The sequence below is a fragment of the Panonychus citri genome, unplaced genomic scaffold (genome assembly GCF_014898815.1).
Source record: "Panonychus citri isolate SS breed McGregor unplaced genomic scaffold, ASM1489881v1 Contig00041, whole genome shotgun sequence".
Lineage (NCBI taxonomy): Eukaryota > Metazoa > Arthropoda > Arachnida > Trombidiformes > Tetranychidae > Panonychus > Panonychus citri.
Window position 1 is genome coordinate 43,558 of NW_026515446.1, and position 21,921 is coordinate 65,478.

At 31.3% G+C, this 21,921-nt stretch overlaps 5 protein-coding genes and 1 long non-coding RNA gene across 7 annotated transcripts; 2 read left to right on the top strand and 4 right to left on the bottom strand.

Annotated features, from left to right (window-relative positions):
- The first annotated feature begins 234 nt into the window (after positions 1–234).
- On the top strand, positions 235–1,896 carry LOC128398027 (uncharacterized). Its single transcript, XR_008327032.1, has 3 exons — positions 235–548; positions 967–1,067; positions 1,143–1,896. It is a non-coding gene; the product is annotated as an uncharacterized LOC128398027 (long non-coding RNA).
- A 294-nt stretch (positions 1,897–2,190) lies between these two features.
- On the bottom strand, positions 2,191–6,288 carry LOC128398020 (uncharacterized). Of its 2 annotated transcripts, XM_053358825.1 has the most exons (6): positions 6,086–6,287; positions 5,524–5,754; positions 4,905–5,285; positions 4,674–4,793; positions 4,259–4,342; positions 2,191–3,462 (listed from the first exon to the last, which is right to left on the bottom strand). In XM_053358825.1, the coding sequence occupies exons 2-6, from the start codon at positions 5,533–5,535 to the stop codon at positions 2,857–2,859; spliced, it is 1,203 nt and encodes a 400-aa protein (XP_053214800.1). In that variant the 5' UTR covers positions 5,536–5,754; positions 6,086–6,287; the 3' UTR covers positions 2,191–2,856. The 2 variants fall into 2 exon arrangements, with proteins under 2 accessions (XP_053214800.1, XP_053214801.1); XM_053358826.1 differs by lacking the exon at positions 4,259–4,342 and having other exon boundaries at positions 6,086–6,288.
- Positions 6,289–6,655: 367 nt separating this feature from the next.
- Positions 6,656–7,771, bottom strand: LOC128398021 (uncharacterized). The gene has a single exon (XM_053358828.1). It carries the CDS (start codon positions 7,645–7,647, stop codon positions 6,694–6,696), a length of 954 nt encoding a protein of 317 aa, XP_053214803.1. The 5' UTR covers positions 7,648–7,771; the 3' UTR covers positions 6,656–6,693.
- Positions 7,772–11,729: 3,958 nt separating this feature from the next.
- Positions 11,730–12,552, top strand: LOC128398025 (60S acidic ribosomal protein P2-like). Its single transcript, XM_053358831.1, has 3 exons — positions 11,730–11,888; positions 11,985–12,158; positions 12,256–12,552. The coding sequence occupies exons 2-3, from the start codon at positions 11,987–11,989 to the stop codon at positions 12,426–12,428; spliced, it is 345 nt and encodes a 114-aa protein (XP_053214806.1). The 5' UTR covers positions 11,730–11,888; positions 11,985–11,986; the 3' UTR covers positions 12,429–12,552.
- A 361-nt stretch (positions 12,553–12,913) lies between these two features.
- LOC128398022 (transmembrane protein 179-like) lies at positions 12,914–14,187 on the bottom strand. Its single transcript, XM_053358829.1, has 3 exons — positions 13,810–14,187; positions 13,524–13,743; positions 12,914–13,450 (listed from the first exon to the last, which is right to left on the bottom strand). The coding sequence occupies exons 1-3, from the start codon at positions 14,091–14,093 to the stop codon at positions 13,295–13,297; spliced, it is 660 nt and encodes a 219-aa protein (XP_053214804.1). The 5' UTR covers positions 14,094–14,187; the 3' UTR covers positions 12,914–13,294.
- Positions 14,188–15,059: 872 nt separating this feature from the next.
- On the bottom strand, positions 15,060–16,276 carry LOC128398023 (transmembrane protein 179-like). The gene is made up of 3 exons (XM_053358830.1): positions 15,900–16,276; positions 15,614–15,833; positions 15,060–15,540 (listed from the first exon to the last, which is right to left on the bottom strand). Exons 1-3 carry the CDS (start codon positions 16,181–16,183, stop codon positions 15,385–15,387), a joined length of 660 nt encoding a protein of 219 aa, XP_053214805.1. The 5' UTR covers positions 16,184–16,276; the 3' UTR covers positions 15,060–15,384.
- Between the last annotated feature and the right edge of the window lie 5,645 nt (positions 16,277–21,921).

Sequence of the window (21,921 nt, forward strand, 5' to 3'; positions counted from 1 at the left end):
ATCAAATAAAAAATGAGAGAAAATTATTGCAATTCGATCAGTTCGAAAGTTTGATCTAAATTGATTCAGAAAATAGATCTTTAGAAAGTAGAGGAAATAAACCATGAACGAAAATTTCCATTGAAATTCATAAGTAAATTTAATTGTTCTAAATAGTTTAATTTAAACGATTTAATTTTGCTCATTTGACTTTTGCTGTTTTGACTTTTGCTTTTCTGACCCTTTACCGTTTAGCAACGGCCTAAAGTCTTACTAAGAGCATTATGTGAATTGAATCTCCAGGTTTGGGATTATGATTAATTCAATGGATTTCATTGTCTGGTGACGATTTTTGGTTGTTTACTCAATACTAATCAATTCATTTGATTTTTCCTTCAAGCGGCAAAAGAATGCACCTTGGACATACTTTCGAACAGTTCAACAATTAGTTCTGCTGATTCGAGTAACAACAATCAAATACAATTAAAAGTTCATGAATCTACTTATTCAAAGAAAAACGTATCAGAGGTTGGTGGCTTTTCTAAGCAAATCTAGCCGATTAATTAACTGTAAGTATTAATAATTACAACATAATTAGAGTCAATTAATTGTTGTCAAAATGAGAAGGAAAACAATTAATTACTGTTAGTATATTAATATGTTTGTGTTGAAGAGTTAACAAGATGATTTAACATAGAAAACAAAAATCTCCAAATTGCAACAATTTATTTTTGTTTCATTTGACAATTTCCCCAACACTCTTAATAATCATCAATTAACAATCAAATCAATTGGATTAACGATAAATGACAATTCCCCAAGTTTTAGTCTTAAATATAATCCCCATCATGAAACCGTAAACATAAATTGTTGGCAATAGTTAAATTGTACATTTGAAGTAACCTCAAAATCTCAATCATCATAATCATTATGATCACCATTTATTTCAATGATTAATTAATTGTTATCCATTCACTTTTCCCATAGGGTAAATTGGAGGCTGATTTTGAACTGTTAACCCAAGACGAAGCTGATGCTAATCCGGCTGGATTAGCACGAGATCCAACTCAGCCTTTGGATTAGCCTCAGTAAGTTGAATAATCAGATAAGGCGAATGATCAATTCTGTTAATTGTCCAATCAATTCTTCTCTAATCAAATTAGGCAACCTGATACATCGTTCACATGGCTCGCTAATCCGTGGAAATCGTTTCGATACATCATTTGGACTCGACGAAAATTGTTCTTCTTTAAGCTTTTACTTTTCGTTTTCTTTTTGATATTTTTCTATTCTCTACCAGATTACACAGTTAAGAAAATGATTGGAGCTTAATTAACTTCTGATTGTGATCAACTAATTACATTACTCAAGGTCTTCGATGCAGTTATGTATGGACGATAATCTAATGACAACTTTATCAAAAAGCGCTAGTAACAAATTGAGATGAATAAAATACTCAAACAATTAAGATTAATGATTATTGAATTCCATTCACTAATTAATTAGTTCAGTTAACTTCAATCACTTTAACCCGAAGGAAGGAAAAGGATCTAAACAATTAACTGTGGAAATGATTAACTTCGGTAGTATGATTTATCTTAATGATTTTTGTCTGAAAACCCAAAATTAACTAATCGTTAAATGGTTGAGTAAAATTTTTGATTTCTATTTATAATTAATATTAATTGACAATTTAAATGATTAACTTAGATCAACAATAATCATTTGGAGTAATAAGTTTACGGTAAATTAAAAATGTAAACCATTTACCGTTAGGATTTTTGCGTTTTTTGTTTACTTTGGATGATAATTGTTAATTGCAAGGGTTTCCCTTTGAAGATTATGATCAAAGTTAATCACTGATTGTCAATTTTAATTATAATTATCATGTTTTTCATTTTCATCCTTCAAGAATGTTGATCATCATGAAAGAGAGAGAAGATAAATTTTCATCTTTCTACTGTCATGATTTGTTTTTTTGATGAGAATTATTATTTTCTGGAATCGACCCAAAAACAATAACATGTTAGGCATTTTTACACACAAAAGAAGTGGTTAATTACTTTTGAATCAATCAAATTCATTTTACAATTAGTTGGATGACAATTAATCCAATTGAGAGTCAATTATAATATCATATTATAATTGGTATTTGGTTATGTTTGTTTGTTTTTTGCCTTTCAAAGATCTTTCAAATTTATAATTTAGATCTTACAATTTACAGATTTAGTGTTAATAATATTAATAGTTAATAACTGTGTTGTTTATAAATATACATATTAATATATTACTTTCTTATTGTATATATTATTAATTATATTTGTTCCATGTGTGTATGTGGATCCATTTAAATTCATCAGAATCGAAAACCTTTGAATAAGCAATGTCAACATTTCGAGCTGAAAATGATTTAAGAAAAGATAGTCACATAGAGAGTGAAACTGGATGGTAATGGTGGTGGTGGTGGTGGTGTGGGTATAGATGGTGTGAGTTTATGTGAGGAGGAAGAGGACAAAAAATAAATATTGATTGATTGGCATTACTTGTGAAAAAGATATATACCAAAAATCAAATGTGAGTGTAAATTGTTGAAAGTTAACTTTTGACATTCAATTTGGTAACAGGGTATGTTGATTGACATTCTGATTGAGATAAAGTAAAAGTGATGAGAAGTTATTATCAATTCAATTTCAATTGGCTTGGTTTCTCCTTTATCCCAAGGTATCGGGTTCACTTGGTACGAGACTTTTATCAATTTATCTCTTTGGTTGTGTGATTACCATCAACATCATCTCATTGGTATTTTAAATGAGCAACAAGTTTGTGCGACATGTTTGAATTATCGGGCATTAGAAATTTTCTCAATTAACAATAACCTTAATTTAGATAAGGTTCAACGTGCATATCATAATGACATTTGTGATAATGACACTTATGTGGTGTCATCGATGAGCCTCTGGAAGTGTACATGGGGATTGGTTCATCGATTACTGGTCGTTCATAAGCTCGAATTGACATATTATGATGACTAGGATAAATTGGATAAGGTGGCAGAGGGTGAGTGGGTGGAGGTGAATATAAACGAGCTGGTGTTCCTCCACCAGCGGATGATCTATGATCATGAGGGGGATAATTTCTTTCTCTACCATAATAATCTGCTTCGTAGTAAATTTTTCTTTCATAGGCTCTATAATCATCTTGATAGTAAGGTGAAGAGTAACCTCCATATAAACGTCCAGGCGGTAGTGGCGGTGGTGGAACAGATGATGGTGGAATTTGATTGTTTACAAGAGGACGTAACGGTGGTAATGGCACAGAGTGTGGTAGTGGAGGTGGACCTAAACTTGTTCTATGGTTGATAAAAGGTTCACGGTGATACGGAGTGTGACTATGGATACGAGATCGAATACCTTTAACCATGCGAGAAGAACCTTTGGCTCGACCTAATGTCCCAGGTTCAGGATGAACTTTACTCGTAGAGAACTAAAAATAGACATAAAGAGGAGAAAAGTCGATGAGAAAAGCATTGATTATACTTATAAGTAAATATATATCAGAAAGAACTAATCAAGTAAGCCACTCGTATCTTCCACAACGCACTAGAAAAGGGGAATAAGTAGGAAGAAAAGTGAGAGAGAATGTCTCCCTAAAGATGCAAAAGGATGATCCAAGAGGGAAGAGGATGAAGATAAGGATGAAAAGATGAAGATGAGATGGAGAAGAGGAAATACGACACCTTTCTTTTCCCCCATGAATGTTTTTTCTAGTTTGTTGCGGAGGAGGGAAGAATCATGGAGAGAGAGAATAAAGTGGATGAAGATAAATATATGTTAGGACGAATTGGTGTAAACAAGCCATTTTTATCTATTTTTGGCGCAAACCTTTCCAACGGTCAGATGTGTAAAAATCCATCAACTTTCACCGAATAGATTATAAAGATTAACATTTTTTCTGCGATTTAGGTAACGTCATGGTGAAAAAATCTTTCCGGGTAATCAAATACGCATATATTAAGTCGGAGAGATTCATGTCTTCTTTTGACAAATCGAGAAACGGATCATCTCATTATGAGTGAAACTGATTAGGGTTTAAAGAGGGAGAGACGAAGATTAAGGTGGATTTTGTGGTGGTGGTTTTCGCTTGATATTATGAAACAAGAGGGAGAAAGAGTCTCCAAATAATTTAAATTGGCTTCTAAAGTGAGAAAGAAGGAGAGAGAGAGAGAGATGGAGAGAGGTAGGAAGAGAAGGAAAAATATGAAAACAACAATTTTTTGTACCTCAACAGTTAATACGGATCCCATGAAAGAATATCTGTTCAGTTTTTTGACACACTCTTCAGCCTCCTCAGACTTGCTCATATGCTTTTAAACATCAATGGAAAATGATGATCACCATGATGATGTAGATGATGGTAAAAGCAGCAACGGGGTTCAGTAAGTAGTAAGGTTAAAATTGGGATGATATGGAAGGAGAAAGAGAAATAGAAAGAAAGAAAAACGGTGAGAAAAAAATCAAGTGATCAATCTGATTCATGATAATGTTAAGCTCTAAGGAAAATAAGATGGCGGAAACGTATTTTTCTTCGCAAAGGAAAGAAAATGTTCCAAAAAACAGGCGTGACATTTGCAACAGAGAAATAATTGAGAAGAGAGATAATTGTGAAATCTGACAAACTGTCATTACGATACTTACCACAAATCCATATCTACCGACTACATCACATTCTTTTACTTGTCCATACTTTCTGAACAAATCTTCGAGTTGATTTGATGTACAGTTATCAGGTAAACGTCCGACGAAAAGTTTTGTTCTCTGAAAAATTATGGAGAAAAACAAAGGTGTGAATGGATATATGGATGAGATAATCCAAAGAGATTAATGGAAGCCAAGATTGAAAGGGTTTAGAATAACAGTTTAACATACTGGAACATAGAGATGATCATTATTGTTGTTGGTGGTGTTTTGGTTTGGTAAAGATTGTTCGGTGGTTTGAGATGAGAATGGAGATGACAAGGAAGATGAAGACGAAGTTGATGATGATGAGGATAATGATAATTGAGATGGTTGTTGTTGATGAGATAATTGTTCTTGATGATGATGATGATGATTAGTTACTTCATCTTGATGTATCACTGAATGTTTTTGTTGGTCAACAAGTTGAGAATGGTGATCATTAGTATTTTCTAATGATTGTGTGAACAATTGATTGATAACAACTGACTGAGAATCGAAACATTGGTCATCAGTTGTGCCATCATGATGATTTAAGTGATTACTACTTGAGTAATTGTCACTTTCTCCCGTCTGTAAGAAATTAGAAACGAAATAGAAAACAAAAATCAAAATTTTGCTGGAAAAAACATTCTACAAATAGAACAGAAAATCAGCTTAATTTATCTCGAAAATTTTAAGTTAATAATAATAATTAATCGATTTTAAAATCTAATGGAAAGACAAAAGTTAAGAAAAGAACTTTTGTCTATTTAACGAAATCTCATAGTTTTTGTCTGATCGCAATTAGAAAAATTAACTGTCAACTTACCTGACCATTCATTGTGAGTTGAAAAGAACAAAATTAAAACAAAGAACACGAAAAACACACAAGTTGACCAACACCAAAAAAGAACAAACAAAAGATGGAAAATGGCAGCAAAAGAACAATCCAGTATCCGAAAGGTGGAAAGTGTTTGGTGGTGACACTAATCAATTCTGATTATCATAAGTTGACAAAAGCGTTACCAATAAGGTGATCATCTGATAAGATTGAATCCATCTTTTGATTGGTTGGTAAATGTAAATCACAAGAGAAAAGAGTCAGGAGAAAAGAAAAAAGAAAAAATTATAAGAGAATAGAAAAAAAAGTTGATTTCAACAAAGAGGTAAAAAAGAAATTAAATGTCGGCCAAGAGAAAGAGAAAATTCTCTTGACTTAACAGGAAATGAGGAAAATATTGATAAGGAAAATGGCGTATCAACGAGAGTTCACAGAAGAAAATGAACAATTAATTATTAGCAGTTAATTAATTCCACTAGCAACAATTGTTAGAGAAACATTTAAATTGTGATTGTGATTATAAGTTAAAGAAACAAGAAAAAAAGCTTACCTGTTGATACGGCGGAAGTTAAATTAATGTTGAGGGGATTAAAATTTAGTTCTCCAATTAGATTTTTAATCAGTAAGATGATGTTAATTAATTCTTTCGCAATAAATTGGAAGACAAACTCAATTAAATGATTAGAAAAGAGAAAAAAATTAACTTAATTGTTAACGTTCTCGAGTCAAGAAACTAACGATTAATAAACAGAGAGACAAAGAGAGAGAAAAGAAAGAAAATTTTTGTTCTTTCTTTTATTCCATTTGTGCTGCCATCTCTTGGTTGGTTTGATAATCTCTCGAACTTATGGTAAGACAATTAACTAATTAATCATTGATTACCAATTAAATTGTAATCAATTTATGAGTCGGCCTTTTTTGGAAATAAATCTACATGGAGGAAGGAAGGAAGATTGTGGAAATTAATGACTTGATTGTGATGATAACCTTTTATAGCCATTGATATGAGAGTTAATTACAGTTAATTTAATTGTGATTAGAAAACAAAAAGTTAATTTGATCAATTTTATTTCATTTTATAATTTTAATTTTAATTGGCACAAGAATAGTTGTGAAAAAAGACTTGTGATTCAACACTAATTGTTGTGAGAAAGGAAATTAAACTTCATTAATTGAAATTGGAGTTAATTGTTGACCGGTTAATTTACAGTGACAATTAAGATTATCGCATTGATTATAATCATTAATTGACAATTTAGTATTTAGATTATTAAATTGATCATGATTGTTTTGATCATCGTAATTTGAATCAACTGAAGAAGCCAATGAAGTAATTAATTGTTGATTAATTAGTAAAGGTTTCTGCTCATTGTAATTGGATTGATTTGATTGTGAATTAATATAATTAAGTTGATCAATTGATTTAGATGACAATCTACTTGGATCAAGGATAATTGTTGTAACTGGTTTATTTAACTTTTCATCTGATTGTCCAATATCAGCTGAATTAAATTGCAGATTAACTGGATTAGGAAGGTTAATCCAAGATGGTGATGATGTTGATTTACAAATTGTTGATTCTTCAGTTGATTTAATTAAATTATCATGTTGATGAAAGAAACGATTAGATTTATCAATAAAATAAGAGGTTAGACATTTAATTGTAACAATTAACAGACCAATTGATGTGAAAATTAATCCAAGGGTAGTGATTGGTGTTGTCACTGATCCTGAAAGGATTGCACTAATTAAGAGGATAATTAATCCAATACCAATTATAAAAATCGCAATTACTGTTAATCCAGTTGATTGTTGATTTAATTTTTTCATCTCCCGATATTTAGCTGAATCAACACCTCGATTATCATAGTAAATGATTCCAGTTGATTCATAGGGATGACAATTAATATGATGATGATAGTTATTAGAATAATAACCATTTAGATGATTAGCTAATTGCTGTTGATTTTGCTGTTCACTAATTGCTGATCCAAATGATAATATTCCAGGGTGAAAATTGTTAACATTTTGATCTTGATTAGTTTTATTTCCAGCTAACAATAAGGATTCACGTTTACGTTTACGTTTCAATGCAAAGGCCCCACCGATCATGATTAACTGTCCAAATTAGTCAACAATTAACTCTTTGAATTAACGGTGATCACAGAAATAGTAATAAAATTTGCTCATTGATTAGTTTAAACTAATTATCATACAAGTTGTAATTATATCTTAATGTGGTTTATAAGGTGATGGTTGGTTGTTAGAGTTAAACAATCAACTAATCATTAGCATGATAAAATAGAAAGTGATTCCAACATTATTTTTATCAGTTTATGATTAACTATTGGGTTGACCAGAATTATTGATTATCTTGATTATTGCTGAATTATTGCCGTTATTGATTTGAGCCCTGGGAGTGGGTTCAGTTTCAATGTGGGAGGATGATTAAGATAATCAGAATAGAATTAAGGAATTAATATTGATCATCAGTTATTGTTGGAGATCGAAAATCGTGAATATGATGATTATCGTTTTTGTTAATTGTTGATGACAATTTTCAACTTGACCTTCAATTGATTAACTGATTCAGATCGATAGAAATTATTTTCTCACCTCTCTTTTTACTATGATTTCGTAATTAACTCTAGTTGATTGATTATTGACAGATTCATCGATCAGGTTTATTTTGAGTGCTAAGCAATTGATCTTACGATATAATTAAGACCTTGATGACTCGATTTTTCTCTTTGTTTTCTCTTACCTTTTTGTCACGAATCCATGTCAAAGGTCATGAGATTGTGCTGAAGTGAAATTTCAACTCACTTTAAAAAGTTTGAAAATAGAAGTTGTGTTGAAACAATTGAATTAGAATCCAAGCAAATTTGTGCCGTTCGATTGATGAAATTATATCGATGGAATTGTTTTAGAAAAATTGATTATGATGCTGATATTTTGTACGAAATTGGCTCAGTTGTTGGTCGTTTGTCGTTAATTATGAAGGTAAAGCAATAGAGCGATTTGATTGTTAACTTTCGAATAAATTTGTTTTTCTCGATTTTATCCCGAAAATAATCCTTGATCCAAGTAGATTGTCATCTAAATCAATTGATCAACTTAATTATATTGATTCACAATCAAATTAATCCAATTACAATGAGCAGAAAACTTTTTTAATTAATCAACAATCAATTACTTAATTTGTTACTATATGACTCTTGATTCTCTGATTATAAAGTGACACATGAAGAAACAGAAAATCAGAGAAATGGGAAAAGGTAATTGGTCGAAATGAACTTTGGGTTGATTATTCAACTCTTCGGTCCTTCAACAATTGCCTTCTTCTTTCAAGGTCAAAAACCTTGTCAAAACCTCATAATGACGTAGTAGCCCAATATCCTTGATCGATACTTGCATATCAACATTTAATAATCCAACGTTTCTTTCAATTACTGGTGTTATAAACGAATGCCCTTGGTAATAATGGTATGCTAATAACAGAGCACTCGATAGAGTATTGATACTTTAATGTCCAATTCAAAATGTGTTGCAATCGGTTGGTCAAGATTCTTCGTAGTATATTCATAAAAACCTTGAATTGGAACGAGTCGATTTGATAAACCGATGAATGGAAAGTATGTTGACAAGAAAATGAACAAGAGTAAACCAAATTTACTCTTAATCAACAATAGAAACTTTTGGAGTCGAGATTGTTCAGTATTTCCATTTTCAGCTCCATGTATCGAATATGATAAGTTATGAGCATTAATCTATTGTCTGTTGAGCAAAATAAATGAGAAAAGCTCTGTTGAGGCGAAAGTGTTCAAATCATACGCTGAATTCAATCTAATGAATGATGAGTTTGGTCAAGTTCTCTCATAATACAAGATAATGTTTTCATATAAACGTATCTTAGTAATATCGAAATGCTTTTATTCTAATCTGTGTCTGCACAATATTCGAAGATCTCTTAGATTTTCCAAACAGTAGCCCACGATTGCTGACTTTCTTGGTAAGATATTCAGCGATAAAAACAGTGAATGCAAGAATATTAAGTGATACATGAAGATACAGAAAGTCAGAGAAATTAGAATCGTTAATTGGTCGAAATGAACTTTGAGGTTGAGTGTTCAGATTTTCGAGATGCCAACATTGTGAATATTGTTTTCTTATCAAAGGACCAAAAATCTTGCTAAAAGCTCGATCTGCAGTAGCAGTCCAATATCCTTGATCAATACTTGCGTATAAACATTTAATAATCCAACGTTTCTTATGAGGATTCTTGGTGTTATAAAAGATTGTCTTTTGCTCCTCATAATACAAACTTGTACTAGTATGGAAAAGAAAATCATTTTCTTTATTGTTTAATATCTTTACAGTACAGAATCGCAATAATACGTTTTGTACTAAATCGCTTGATTCAAAATGTGTTAGAATTGGTTTGCCAAGATTTTTTGCAACATATTCTTCAAAATCAGCATATTTCACAGGAACGAGTGAATTTGATAAACCAAATGATTCATTTGCTCGATACATACATATCAAGTTTATAAAAGCAGAACAATTGACTCTAGGGTGTGAATTTAGGTCAGACCATTTGTTGACTGGTGGTGGTCGAAGTGCTATCGAGTATTCAGTTGTGAACGATGCTGAAAATAAATGGAAAATGTAATGACCAGAAAATGAACAAGAAAGAAACAAGAGTAAACCAAATTTACTCTTAATAAGCAATAGAAACTGTCGGAGTCGAGATTGGTCAATATTTTCATTTTCATTTCCATTGGTCGAATATGATCTCATGAAATATATCACCAAGCCAAGAATAATCAACAACGAGATGAGAAGGTAAACAGAATAATCGATGATCTCAAATGAAGATAGAATTCCCTTGTTAATTGAAGGGACAGACGAGTTTGGATAGATACTCATGAAGACACAATAACTACTCATTACTACTGGACTCATGGATACATTCGGTAATCCATAAATGAACTCTCTTATGAAGTTTTCTTTAAACATCAGGTCATAATTTTCCTGCGAAGAAGCTAAAACATAAAGTCGATTTTGACGGTTTGCCGTGAGAAAAGAAATTTCTATTGGAATGTGGCCTAAAATATTGGATAAAAACAAAGAATCTAGTTCTCTGGTAAGTCGAGGAATAGCTGTTTCAGCAGCCGTGAATAAAATTTTAAAAGGATCTTGAGTAAAGTTCATTTTCTATTCGAAGCTCGGAACGAACAAATTTAAAGTAAAACTTCGACGTGCAAATTAAAGAACAAGATGAAATGAACGAAATGGAATCATTCTAATTATAATGTTAAAGTTTCTTTGTTCAATTTGAAAAAAGTTTTTGTTCTCTCAATGATTTTCTGGTAAAATTCATTTTCCATTGTATTGATTGAGTTACCATCTAAACCATTTCCTACTAATGAAAGAAGATCACCTAATGATTGAATTTATTATGATTGATTTTTGATTTTCGCATGATCGATAATCTAAGTTTTGCACTAAATATCGAATTTCGAAAAGCTTCAATTCTAAATTAGATCTTCTCAACACTCGAAACTCTTCACGATTTTTCTTCTAAATAAATAGTAGAATTTTTACTCTTTGCTTTGGAAGTTAGATTTTCATTCCATAACAATATAATTAGATTATTAAATCTTTTTCACACAAAATGATATTGTTTTTCAATCGAATTGTTTTTGTCTGTTGAACAAATTAAATGAGAAAAGATCTGTTGAGGTGAAAGTGTTCAAATCATACGTTTAATTCAATCTAATGAATGATAAGTTGTTTACTATAAAGAAAATGGCCCAGCAATTGATGAACATATTACGATGAACGATGGTTGAAATGTCTTGAGTTCCTTTCCGATCTATGGAAACAAGGTGGTTTACTTAATTGTCGATTAAATTGTGAGACATAAGCTTCATCTCGATCAGTGTATCGATCCTTGAATTCATCTTCCAATTGAGCGAAAAATGAAGATGAGCCAATGGACGAAGAAGATTCTGATTGATACAGTTCATCATTTTTAAAAGAATCTGAAGACATCATGAAGAATCAAATGAAGGAATCACAATTAGAATGAAGCAGTTGATTAAAAGGATAATTAGCAGAAAAAGAGATAAACATCAGCTGATTTTTTATTTTTCTTTTTAGTTTCTATTTAATCCACTAGATGGAATATGAGTGAATTCTAATTGAAGATATTAAGAGACGAACCCTCATTTCCTTCATTTCCGTTTCATGTGAAATAATTTTCTTAGTTTTCAATTAATTTAAACTAATTTAATTTAATTATCTTTTTTTTTGGTGAGTTCGAACAAGTTTCGTGGTCAAAACCTTAAGTAAGTAGTTTATTCTATTTGTTTGTATTGTCTTCATCTTTCTCTTGTCAAGTGCTCATCTCATTTTGTATTTTGTTTTCTTTTTCTTTGTAATAGAAATGCGTTACTTGAGTGCTTACCTTTTGGCCACTCTCGGTGGAAATTCTAATCCTTCTATTGATGATATTTCTGGTATTTTATCATCTGTTGGTATTGAGGTTGACAAAGAACGAGCCACTAAGGTTATCGCTGAATTGAAAGGAAAAAATGTCGCTGAATTGATCGCTGCTGGTAAGTTGTAGTGATAGTTGTTGATACTTTAAAATAAGAAAGTGATTTGTTGATCAAAAATTGATAAATTTGTTTTCTTCTATTCTTTTCTCTTTAGGTTCTACTAAACTTGCTTCAGTTCCTTCTGGAGGTGGAGGAGGTGGTGGTGCCGCTGCTCCATCCGGTGATGCTGCTAAAGGAGATTCACCAGCCAAAGAATCAAAGAAAGAAGAAAAGAAAGAAGAAGAGGAAGAAGAAGATGACGACATGGGTTTCGGTCTATTCGATTGATCTCATCATTTACTTATCACTCAAAATTCTGTTTTTCTATTCCAATATCCAGTTTGGACATGAAAACGATAGTTTTATTTATAAAAATGATCGTTAAATAAACTATTGTTGATAAAAATTCAAACATCTATAACAAATTAACTTTATTTACTCTACTCAATTAACAAAAATTGTGATTGGACCGAAAATGAAAACATTTCTTGTCTTGAGAGAAATCATCTTTTACCTCATCAACTTGATCCATAATCAAGTAAACAAATCGATCAACAATCAATGCAAAAGTTATCCAATGTTAGTGTGAGATACAAGAGTGAACTAGTTAATAACTCATCTTGACAATGAAGATTAATATTCCTAATTAGATGTTTGGTCTTTTCGATAAGTTTATCAAACTCTATTTCCCATTCTCTCGACTTACCCAATGAATTACCAAACATCAAATCGAAATATTGAGTTTTCCATCTTGCAGATGAAATAATTTCTCATAAGTTATAAACATTTAATACTTTAAATATATTTCGTATTATATATAATATACATTTTTCGGTGGATGAACAAATTTTATATAAAATTATGATAAAGATTAACTCGTTTACAGATAAGCTAATCTTATTAGAAAAATTAAGAATAGAAACATTTTCTATTAAATGAGAAGCTTTGAGAATCAATTTAAATTAAAGGTTCCAATGGATAATTGTGATAAAAATCAATGATGATAGGTAATGTACAGGAAAAGTGATAGTTGGATCAACGTACAACAATTGAAACAAATCAAAAGGATTTTCAATGATCAACAATTTGATGGGAAATGAGTTAATCCTCACAACCTATTTGACTGAAATCAAATTACTCTTTGATTGTTATTATTAAATATCTAAATTGTTGTAACCTTGAGAAGCGTAACGTTGACGATCTCTTGACATACTGATGATTAGATTTTCTCGTTCATGATAAATGGATAACTTTCGTCCAGCCAGAACCAATAGAAGAACCCAAGAAACGAACAATGTCCAAATACCAAACTAGAAAAGAAAATGACAGAAAGAGAAAGGTGAAAATAGAGAGAATATTTTTACATGAGAATTGGAAATTTACCTGAACAGTTCCCATTTGAATAAAGAAATTGGTTGTGTTAATTTCTTGATTATCTTGAGTGATATGAAGAATTCCTTGTCCAGCTTCACATGAACTGAATCTCTGTGAAACTGAGCTACACCATCGGGAAAATCCACTGGTCACAAAAATAGCATCAAGAATGGTCAACCCAACGAATAGAAAAGCAATAACAGTGTCCCAAAAGGCTGAGATGAAAGAGCTGAAATAGAAAACAATCAAATTAATCTCCATTTAATTTCATCAATTGTCTAGTTCTCTTCCTTACCTGTCGACACCTTTCCTTAGGAAATGTGACATTCTGATTAATTGTGCTAAGGAAACTAGAACGATAGCTGCAGATAGAATTGCCGTGTAAGTACAATATCCACAGGAGGCCCATGTAGGCACGAAATCTCCGGTGTCAAGAAAAACGCCCGAAGTATAAAGTAAACAATTTCCTTTGAAATTTTTCATATTTACAATCAACGGAATTAAAACACAAAAAGATAAAATAAACGAAACAAGATAACCCGCGATCTGAGTTAATAGAAGAACATTTCCAATGGCCATGATTGAATTGGTTTCTTCAATTAACCATCAAAAGAAAAACAATCAATTAAAACAACAAAAGCTCAATTCTAATTGTGAGAATACAAATTAATCAAAACAGAAAAAAAATGTAAACAAGAAATTCTATTTCTCTTTATCGCCACTAGATGGAGATAGAATTTCATTTTGTTATTTTCAAAAGAATTGAAAAATTAATGTTAATCATCATGAGACACTTTGTGATAATTAGTTAATTAGTTAAACATGTTCAATTATGTTTAATTAATTGGTATCCAATAGATTAGATCTCAGGCTAGTTGAATGATCAGATTGTGACCTCATAATTGATGACCTTTGGATTTAATTAAACACTGATTTATATTTCCAATGGTTTCAAATTCAAACAATTAGTGATAATTAATCATCTAATCATTTGATTTTGAAATAAACAACAATAGTAATTAAACGTGTTGATTATTTAGCTTCTCCTCGTCGGCAATTATTTCAATTGTAACATTACAGAGTTAATTATGACGCTAATTGTGATGATCAAGATGGTGAATGAAAAAAGCGGCAATTATATAAATTGAATCAAAATTTTTCTTGGCAAAGTTTTGTTTTAATTAATTTTTTTGTTTTTATTTGATTTAGATGATGATCGACGACTTGAAGAGCTGCCACTTCCCGATTGTCCAGTAGTCGTTGGAGTTGAACAATTTCTTGAGCAATTCATATATTGAGTGATTAAATTTGTGGCTGATCCAGGAGATGAATTTGTTGTATTAGGCACCAAATCTGATAAAAGTGCGGCCGCTGCAAGAGAGCCCGCTCGCGTTAAGCCTCGACCACTACGTCCTTCAGTTGAAGATGAAAACGGAGAGGAGGGTGAAGATGAAATTCTTTCGTTGTAAGTGCGATAGTATATTGTGTGAGTTTTCCATCTTGCAGATGAAATAATTTCTCATAAGTTATAAACATTTAATACTTCAAATATATTTCGTATTATATAATATACATTTTTCGGTGGCTGAACAAATTTGTATAAAATTATGATAAAGATTAACTCGTTTACAGGTAAGCTAATCTTATTAGAAAAAGTAAGAATAGAAACATTTTCTAATAGATGAGAAGCTTTGAGAATCAATTTAAATTAAAGGTTCCAATGGATAATTGAGATAAAAATCAATGATGATAGGTAATGTACAGGAAAAGTGATAGTAAAAGGATTTTCAATGATCAACAATTTGATGGGAAATGAGTTAATCCTCACAACCTATTTGACTGAAATCAAATTACTCTTTGATTGTTATTATTAAATATCCAAATTATTGTAACCTTGAGAAGCGTAACGTTGACGATCTCTTGACATACTGATGATTAGATTTTCTCGTTCATGATAAATGGATAACTTTCGTCCAGCCAGAACCAATAGAAGAACCCAAGAAACGAACAATGTCCAAATACCAAACTAGAATAGAAAATGACAGAAAGAGAAAGGTGAAAATAGAGAAAATATTTTTGCATGAGAATTGGAAATTTACCTGAACAGTTCCCATTTGAATAAAGAAATTGGTTGTGTTAATTTCTTGATTATCTTGAGTGATATGAAGAATTCCTTGTCCAGCTTCACATGAACTGAATCTCTGTGAAACTGAGCTACACCATCGGGAAAATCCACTGGTCACAAAAATAGCATCAAGAATGGTCAACCCAACGAATAGAAAAGCAATAACAGTGTCCCAAAAGGCTGAGATGAAAGAGCTGAAATAGAAAACAATCAAATTAATCTCCATTTAATTTCACCAATTGTCTAGTTCTCTTCCTTACCTGTCGACACCTTTCCTTAGGAAATGTGACATTCTGATTAATTGTGCTAAGGAAACTAGAACGATAGCTGCAGATAGAATTGCCGTGTAAGTACAATATCCACAAGAGGCCCATGTAGGTACGAAATCTCCGGTGTCAAGAAAAACGCCCGAAGTATAAAGTAAACAATTTCCTTTGAAATTTTTCATATTTACAATCAACGGAATTAAAACACAAAAAGATAAAATAAACGAAACAAGATAACCCGCGATCTGAGTTAATAGAAGAACATTTCCAATGGCCATGATTGAATTGGTTTCTTCAATTAACCATCAAAAGAAAAACAATCAATTAAAACAACAAAAGCTCAATTCTAATTGTGAGAATATCAAATTAATCAAAACAGAAAAAAATGTAAACAAAAAATTCTATTTCTCATTATTGCCACTAGATGGAGATAGAATTTCATTTTGTTACTTTTCAAAAGAATTGAAAAATTAATGTTAATCATCATGAGACAATTTGTGATAATTAGTTAATTAGTTAAACATGTTCAATTGTTCATATCACTTTAATTACTTGGTATCCAATAGATTAGATCTCAGACTAGTTGAATCATCAGATTGTGACCTCATAATTGATAGAATGCCTTTTGGATTTAATTAAACACTGATTTACATTTCCAATGGTTTCAAATTCAAACAATTAGTGATAATCATCTAATCATTTGATTTTGTAATAAACAACAATAGTAATTAAACGTGTTGATTATTTAGCTTCTACTCATCGGCAATTATTTCAATTGTAAAATTAAAGAGTTGATTATGATGCTAATTGTTATGATCAAGATAGTGAATGAAAAAAGCGGCAATTATATAAATTGAATCAAAATTTTTCTTGGCAAAGTTTTGTTTTAATTAATTTTTTGTTTTTATTTGATTTAAATTGTTTCAATTATCAAACACAGAAAATGACATTACATAATTATCAAAGAAGATTATTACTTAATAATTTCTCATGAAAGTGGAAAGAAAAGTCAATTATTGTGAGATGATATAAAAAAATGACCAATGGTCAATAAAGAGATGAAAAAAGTATAACAAATCATGAGAGTTATTGAGATAAATACAAGAGGATTCCCATCGGTGGGTATTTATCAAGACATTTATGACCCCATAGAAGTTGATGATAACAATTAAGATGATGATGAGTACATTATTTGCTTCAGGTAATCAAAAGACAACGATGTCTAAGATGTTGAACCAGTGGAAAAACTTATGGCCACTCGAAATTGGGTCTTGGGTGTTCGTAATTTTCATAATCGAATTGAGAAAAGAATCTTGAACTTCGATGATCCCAATCTTGCCAAGGTTCGGCTGGTGGGTTCCTGTGAATGGTCAGAAAGGACAATGGAGATCGAACATTATGGACTAGAGCAGTTGAAGCCATCGAAATCGGAAGAACAGTGGTAATTATACCAGCGGGAATTATCCAGGAGTTTCGACGAACAACTCGAGCAATTGAAGCCATGATTAATCAGATGATTTCGATTAAGATGAATGGAAAAGGAAGACACAAATTAGAGGAAAGATTTTAAACTTTCAAATTGATTGAGATTACGAATTGAATGTTGATTGTAAAAAGTAAAGAGAAATTTGATTGTTATTGTTAGAAAATGGAATTAGAATTGATTGTTGATGTTTGTTGGTTGAATGTTCGAACTCGAATGGATTGGTTTCTATTGTTGATCTCCTTTTTAAAGGAATATCACTAACCCACCTCACTGAGGTTCTCACTTTCTCCTCAATGAATATCTGCTTTCGATCACGTACACATCCAGGCTTTCACTTTCTTCTCATCCTCATCCTCTCTCTCTCTCTCTCTTTAGGTTAACTTTCTCTTTCTTTCTGTTTATCTTCTTCTCTCTTTTGGCCTTCAATCGAAAATCACGTGATGTAAACAAAACTTTTTTCTTTATATTTTTGTTTGTCTTCTAAAAGATTTTCTCATTACGTGATCATTTTACACCTTTGACTTGATCATTTTCCACAAATCAACATTAACTATCAACATTTCCATTGATTTTATCATCTTAATAGTCTCAACCTTTAACCTCACTGCTACTAATCTACTTCCTGGTCACTTGATCACCTTATCTCTCTTTGGTTATGGTTTACTATGGATTAAAATAGTAATGGGTTTACCTTCAAGGCGAAAATGTTATTTTTTTTCAACACAATTTGTTACTTTCAACCAACTCGTTTCCATTTCAATTCTTCTACCTTGATTCTCTTCAGAATTGATCGATTGTAAGTGCTACTAATTCACCTTCAATTTCTCTTTCACTGTAAATAATTATCTCCATATGTTCAAATATCAAAACAATAGATAAGTATCATAATTATATTCTCTCTCTTTCTCTCTTTCTCTCTTTTCGCTTTCGAAAGAAAAGTTCTATTTCTTTTTTTCTTTCTTCTTCTTCTCTGTTACAGTTCATTCACCTTGATATTTTTCTCATTTTTATATTCACAGAGAAAAAGAAATAAAAACTCCTTCCCTTTCTTTTCTCTCTCTCTCTCTCTTTCTAGTCTTTCTGGTTCCTTAACCAAAATTACGTGATCTTCATCATTCCTCTTCTAATATCATCCCCTAACCTTAAGTATCTCTTGCTCTCTCTATGACAAGGTCATCAAGGTTCTTTATTGCCAAAAATAGAATCTAAAATATACAAGGAAAATCTTTTCCATTGCTTTTCCATTCTAATTGCTATTAGTTTATTTTCCATTGATACTTTACCTTAATAACTTTTTCTAGGAAAAGTTGACCTAATTACCGAAAGAGGAGTAACAATTTGCATTGTGTAATAATTGTTTACGAAATGATAACCAATATGTTCAAGCATCTGATTATATGTTTACGTGATAAATTACTTTCACTATTTACTAATAACAAGTTTACTCTTTCCTTGCCTGTAAGTAATTAAATAAATGATCGGTTAGCCTTGGATGGTAAACAATAAGACAGGTAAACATGAAATCGATCACGTAGTCTTTTGTTTTTACTTTATAATCGTAACTGTTATTGTGAATCGAGTTGATTGTTCAATAAATATGGAAAATAAGTTAAAATTACAAATGTGATAAAATCACTTTGAGGCCAAATGAGGAGCCTCTGTTGTTTTTCATTGATCTTCGCTTACTTCAGTTGATAATTTACCTTCATTTTAAACAACAGTTTCGCAATAAGCATTGGTACCTCATTCTAAGCCTCAATTCAATTAAATACTCATGGACGACGATTGTTAACTTTTACCGTTTTTCTATTTTCTTCCTCAATTGAATATTGATAACCAATTTTCATGGAAATTTCACTAATCTGTTGAGAGATTAAAGTCTTGTAACTTTAGTGAAAATCGTTCGCTTCGTTTTCGAACTAAATCATTTGAAATTCTGAACGATGGCGACGCTTTAAATTCCGATTTAGAAAATTGAGTTTATCGATATTTGAATTCATAATCTCATACATGTAAATGTGAAGGAGATTTTATTCTTTATAGTTTAATATGTGAAATTTTTGCTTCGGTTAGATTGCTAACGATTTCCAAGTACCGTTGGACCTCGATTGGTGAATTTCATGGTAAAATATTCAATAATAAAGACAATAAATGCAAGAATATTGAGTGATACATAAAGATACATAAAATCTGAGAAGTTGGAAAAGGTAATTGGTCGATATGAACTTTGAGGTTGAGTATTCAGCTTTTCAAAGCGCCAACATTGTGGAATCGTTCCAGCATTTGGACCATAAACCATCTTGACACTTCGATCCATAGAGGGAAACAAATATCCTTGCTCAATAATTGCATAAGAACATTTGATGATCAAACGTTTCTTATATCGATTCGTGGTGTTAAAAAAGAATGACGATTGCTGCTCATAATAGAGATTTGAACCAATATTGTAAATAAAATCGTTAGTCTTGTTGACTAGATTCTTTACAATACAAAACTCTAGTAAAAATGGTGATATGATGTCATTCATCTCGAAGTGTAACACGATTGACTTATCAAGCGTTTTTGCGAAATATGGACGAACGTCGTCCACGCTGACGACAGTGAGTGGACTTGACGAGCCAAATGATTTATTTACTTGTCGAATACATAAGTCTTGTGCGAAAATAGAACAATTGACGTCGGGATGTGAACTTAGGTCAGACCATTTGTTGACTGGTGCTGGTCGAAGGGATATCGAGTATTCAGTTGTGAACGATGTTGAAAATAAATGGAAAATGTAGTGACCAGAAAATGAACAACAAAGAAACAACAGTAAACCAAATTTACTCTTAATCAGCAATAGAAACTGTCGGAGTCTAGATCGGTCAATATTTCCATTTTCAGCTCCATGTATCGAATATGATCTCATGAAATATATCACCAAGCCAAACATAAACGATAGCGAGATGAGAAGATAAACGGAATAATCGATGATCTCAAATGCAGATAGAATTCCCTTGTTAATTGAAGGGGTGGTCGAGTTTGGATAGATACTCACGAAGACACAATAACTACTCTTTACCACTGGACCAATGACCACATTGGGCAATTCTTGCGGAAATCCGCTTATAAATTGCTCAGGATATACCAGGTCATAATTTCCCGATAAAAAACGATAGTCAATGATGTTTGATGTTACAGGGATAAATGAAAATTCTATCGCAAAAGTATTTAGAATATTAGATAAAATGGCCAAATTAAGTCTCCTCGTTATTTCAGATGCATTGTGACGAACGAAGAGAACTCTGAAAGGATCGTGAGTGAAGTTCATTTCTATTCTGACTTACGATTGGAAATGAATGTCCATTCTATTGAGGGTTTTGTTAACTTTGAAAAACTTTCGAAAAGTTAATTTGTTTCTCTTTAGATTATTTATTTAGGACATTAGTACATTTTATATCTATTATTTTAATCGAATTGTAATGTAACCTTTTTTCCATTTCACATTAATGAAAGAAAAACACCAAACGAATGAAATGCTTTTACTCGGATTAATATTAAATTGTCTTATTATGATCGATAATTTTACAATTGTGAACCTTTTTCGAATTATCAAAAAAGCTTTCATTCTAATGTATTAATAAGTTTATTAAACGCTCGAGTCTTTCGAAACTCCTTTAAAATTTATATCTATGGTTTCACAACATTGTCATTAAATAAACAGACTGTTCTATGAAAGTGAAAGGATGAAAGTGTAGCGAAAATGGAGTCAATTAAGAAAATGGTCCAGTAAGTTATGAACATATCATGATGGTGAAATGTCTTGAATTCTTATACAATCAATGGAAACAAGGTCATCTACTTAATTCTCCATCAAAACCATAACTTACGCTCGGTGCTTACAATTACCTGAAGGATCCAAATTACGAGTATCATTTTAAATCTGATTCAAGAGATTGGAAAATCTTGGAGCAATTAGATTCCGGTGGAGTTGGTGAATTAGAGAATTGTGAAAATAATACTTCTTTATACAGTAGTTTATATTTCAGTTGTAAACTGTATGCTGTCTATTGAAATAAATCGAGACGGGATCATTTAGAGTCGTTTAATCATCCAATTTTTGTGAATAAAAAAACACCGAACCGAAATGAGAAGAAAATTTTCGATTATTCAAATTTTAAGTTTTTAATTGATAGAATTTCTGCTAAAATTAGCTAGTTAAAGGTTTTAAGTGACAAAGGATTAGAAAAATTTTATTCTTTAACTTTTAATCTCTGAAACTGTTGCTCCATTCAGCTTGCTAACGATTCCCAACACATCAATTCTTGAATTTCGTGGTAAAATATTCAATGATAAAAACAAAAAATACAAGAATATTAAGTGATAAATAAAGATACAGAAAATCAGAGAAATTGGAAAAGGTAATTGGTCGATATGAACTTTGAGGTTGAGTATTCAGCTTTTCGGAGCGCCAACATTGTGGAAATTGCGTTCTCGCATTTGGACCATAAACCATCTTGGCACTTCGCTCAATAGAGGGAAACAAATATC

Excerpts from the sequence above, each read along its gene's own strand:
- LOC128398020 (XM_053358825.1), bottom strand. Across the intron at positions 4,343-4,673 it reads TCGGTAGATATGGATTTGTG|CATATGAGCAAGTCTGAGGA; the intron begins GTAAGTATCGTA and ends GATGTTTAAAAG. Across the intron at positions 3,463-4,258 it reads GATCCGTATTAACTGTTGAG|TTCTCTACGAGTAAAGTTCA; the intron begins GTACAAAAAATT and ends GTCTATTTTTAG.
- LOC128398021 (XM_053358828.1), bottom strand. The coding sequence starts at position 7,647 with ATGATCGGTGGGGCCTTTGCATTGAAACGTAAACGTAAACGTGAATCC.
- LOC128398025 (XM_053358831.1), top strand. The coding sequence starts at position 11,987 with ATGCGTTACTTGAGTGCTTACCTTTTGGCCACTCTCGGTGGAAATTCT. Across the intron at positions 12,159-12,255 it reads CGCTGAATTGATCGCTGCTG|GTTCTACTAAACTTGCTTCA; the intron begins GTAAGTTGTAGT and ends TTTTCTCTTTAG.
- LOC128398022 (XM_053358829.1), bottom strand. The coding sequence starts at position 14,093 with ATGGCCATTGGAAATGTTCTTCTATTAACTCAGATCGCGGGTTATCTT. Across the intron at positions 13,744-13,809 it reads CTAAGGAAAGGTGTCGACAG|CTCTTTCATCTCAGCCTTTT; the intron begins GTAAGGAAGAGA and ends TTTCTATTTCAG. Across the intron at positions 13,451-13,523 it reads TTCAAATGGGAACTGTTCAG|TTTGGTATTTGGACATTGTT; the intron begins GTAAATTTCCAA and ends TTTCTTTTCTAG.
- LOC128398023 (XM_053358830.1), bottom strand. The coding sequence starts at position 16,183 with ATGGCCATTGGAAATGTTCTTCTATTAACTCAGATCGCGGGTTATCTT. Across the intron at positions 15,834-15,899 it reads CTAAGGAAAGGTGTCGACAG|CTCTTTCATCTCAGCCTTTT; the intron begins GTAAGGAAGAGA and ends TTTCTATTTCAG. Across the intron at positions 15,541-15,613 it reads TTCAAATGGGAACTGTTCAG|TTTGGTATTTGGACATTGTT; the intron begins GTAAATTTCCAA and ends TTTCTATTCTAG.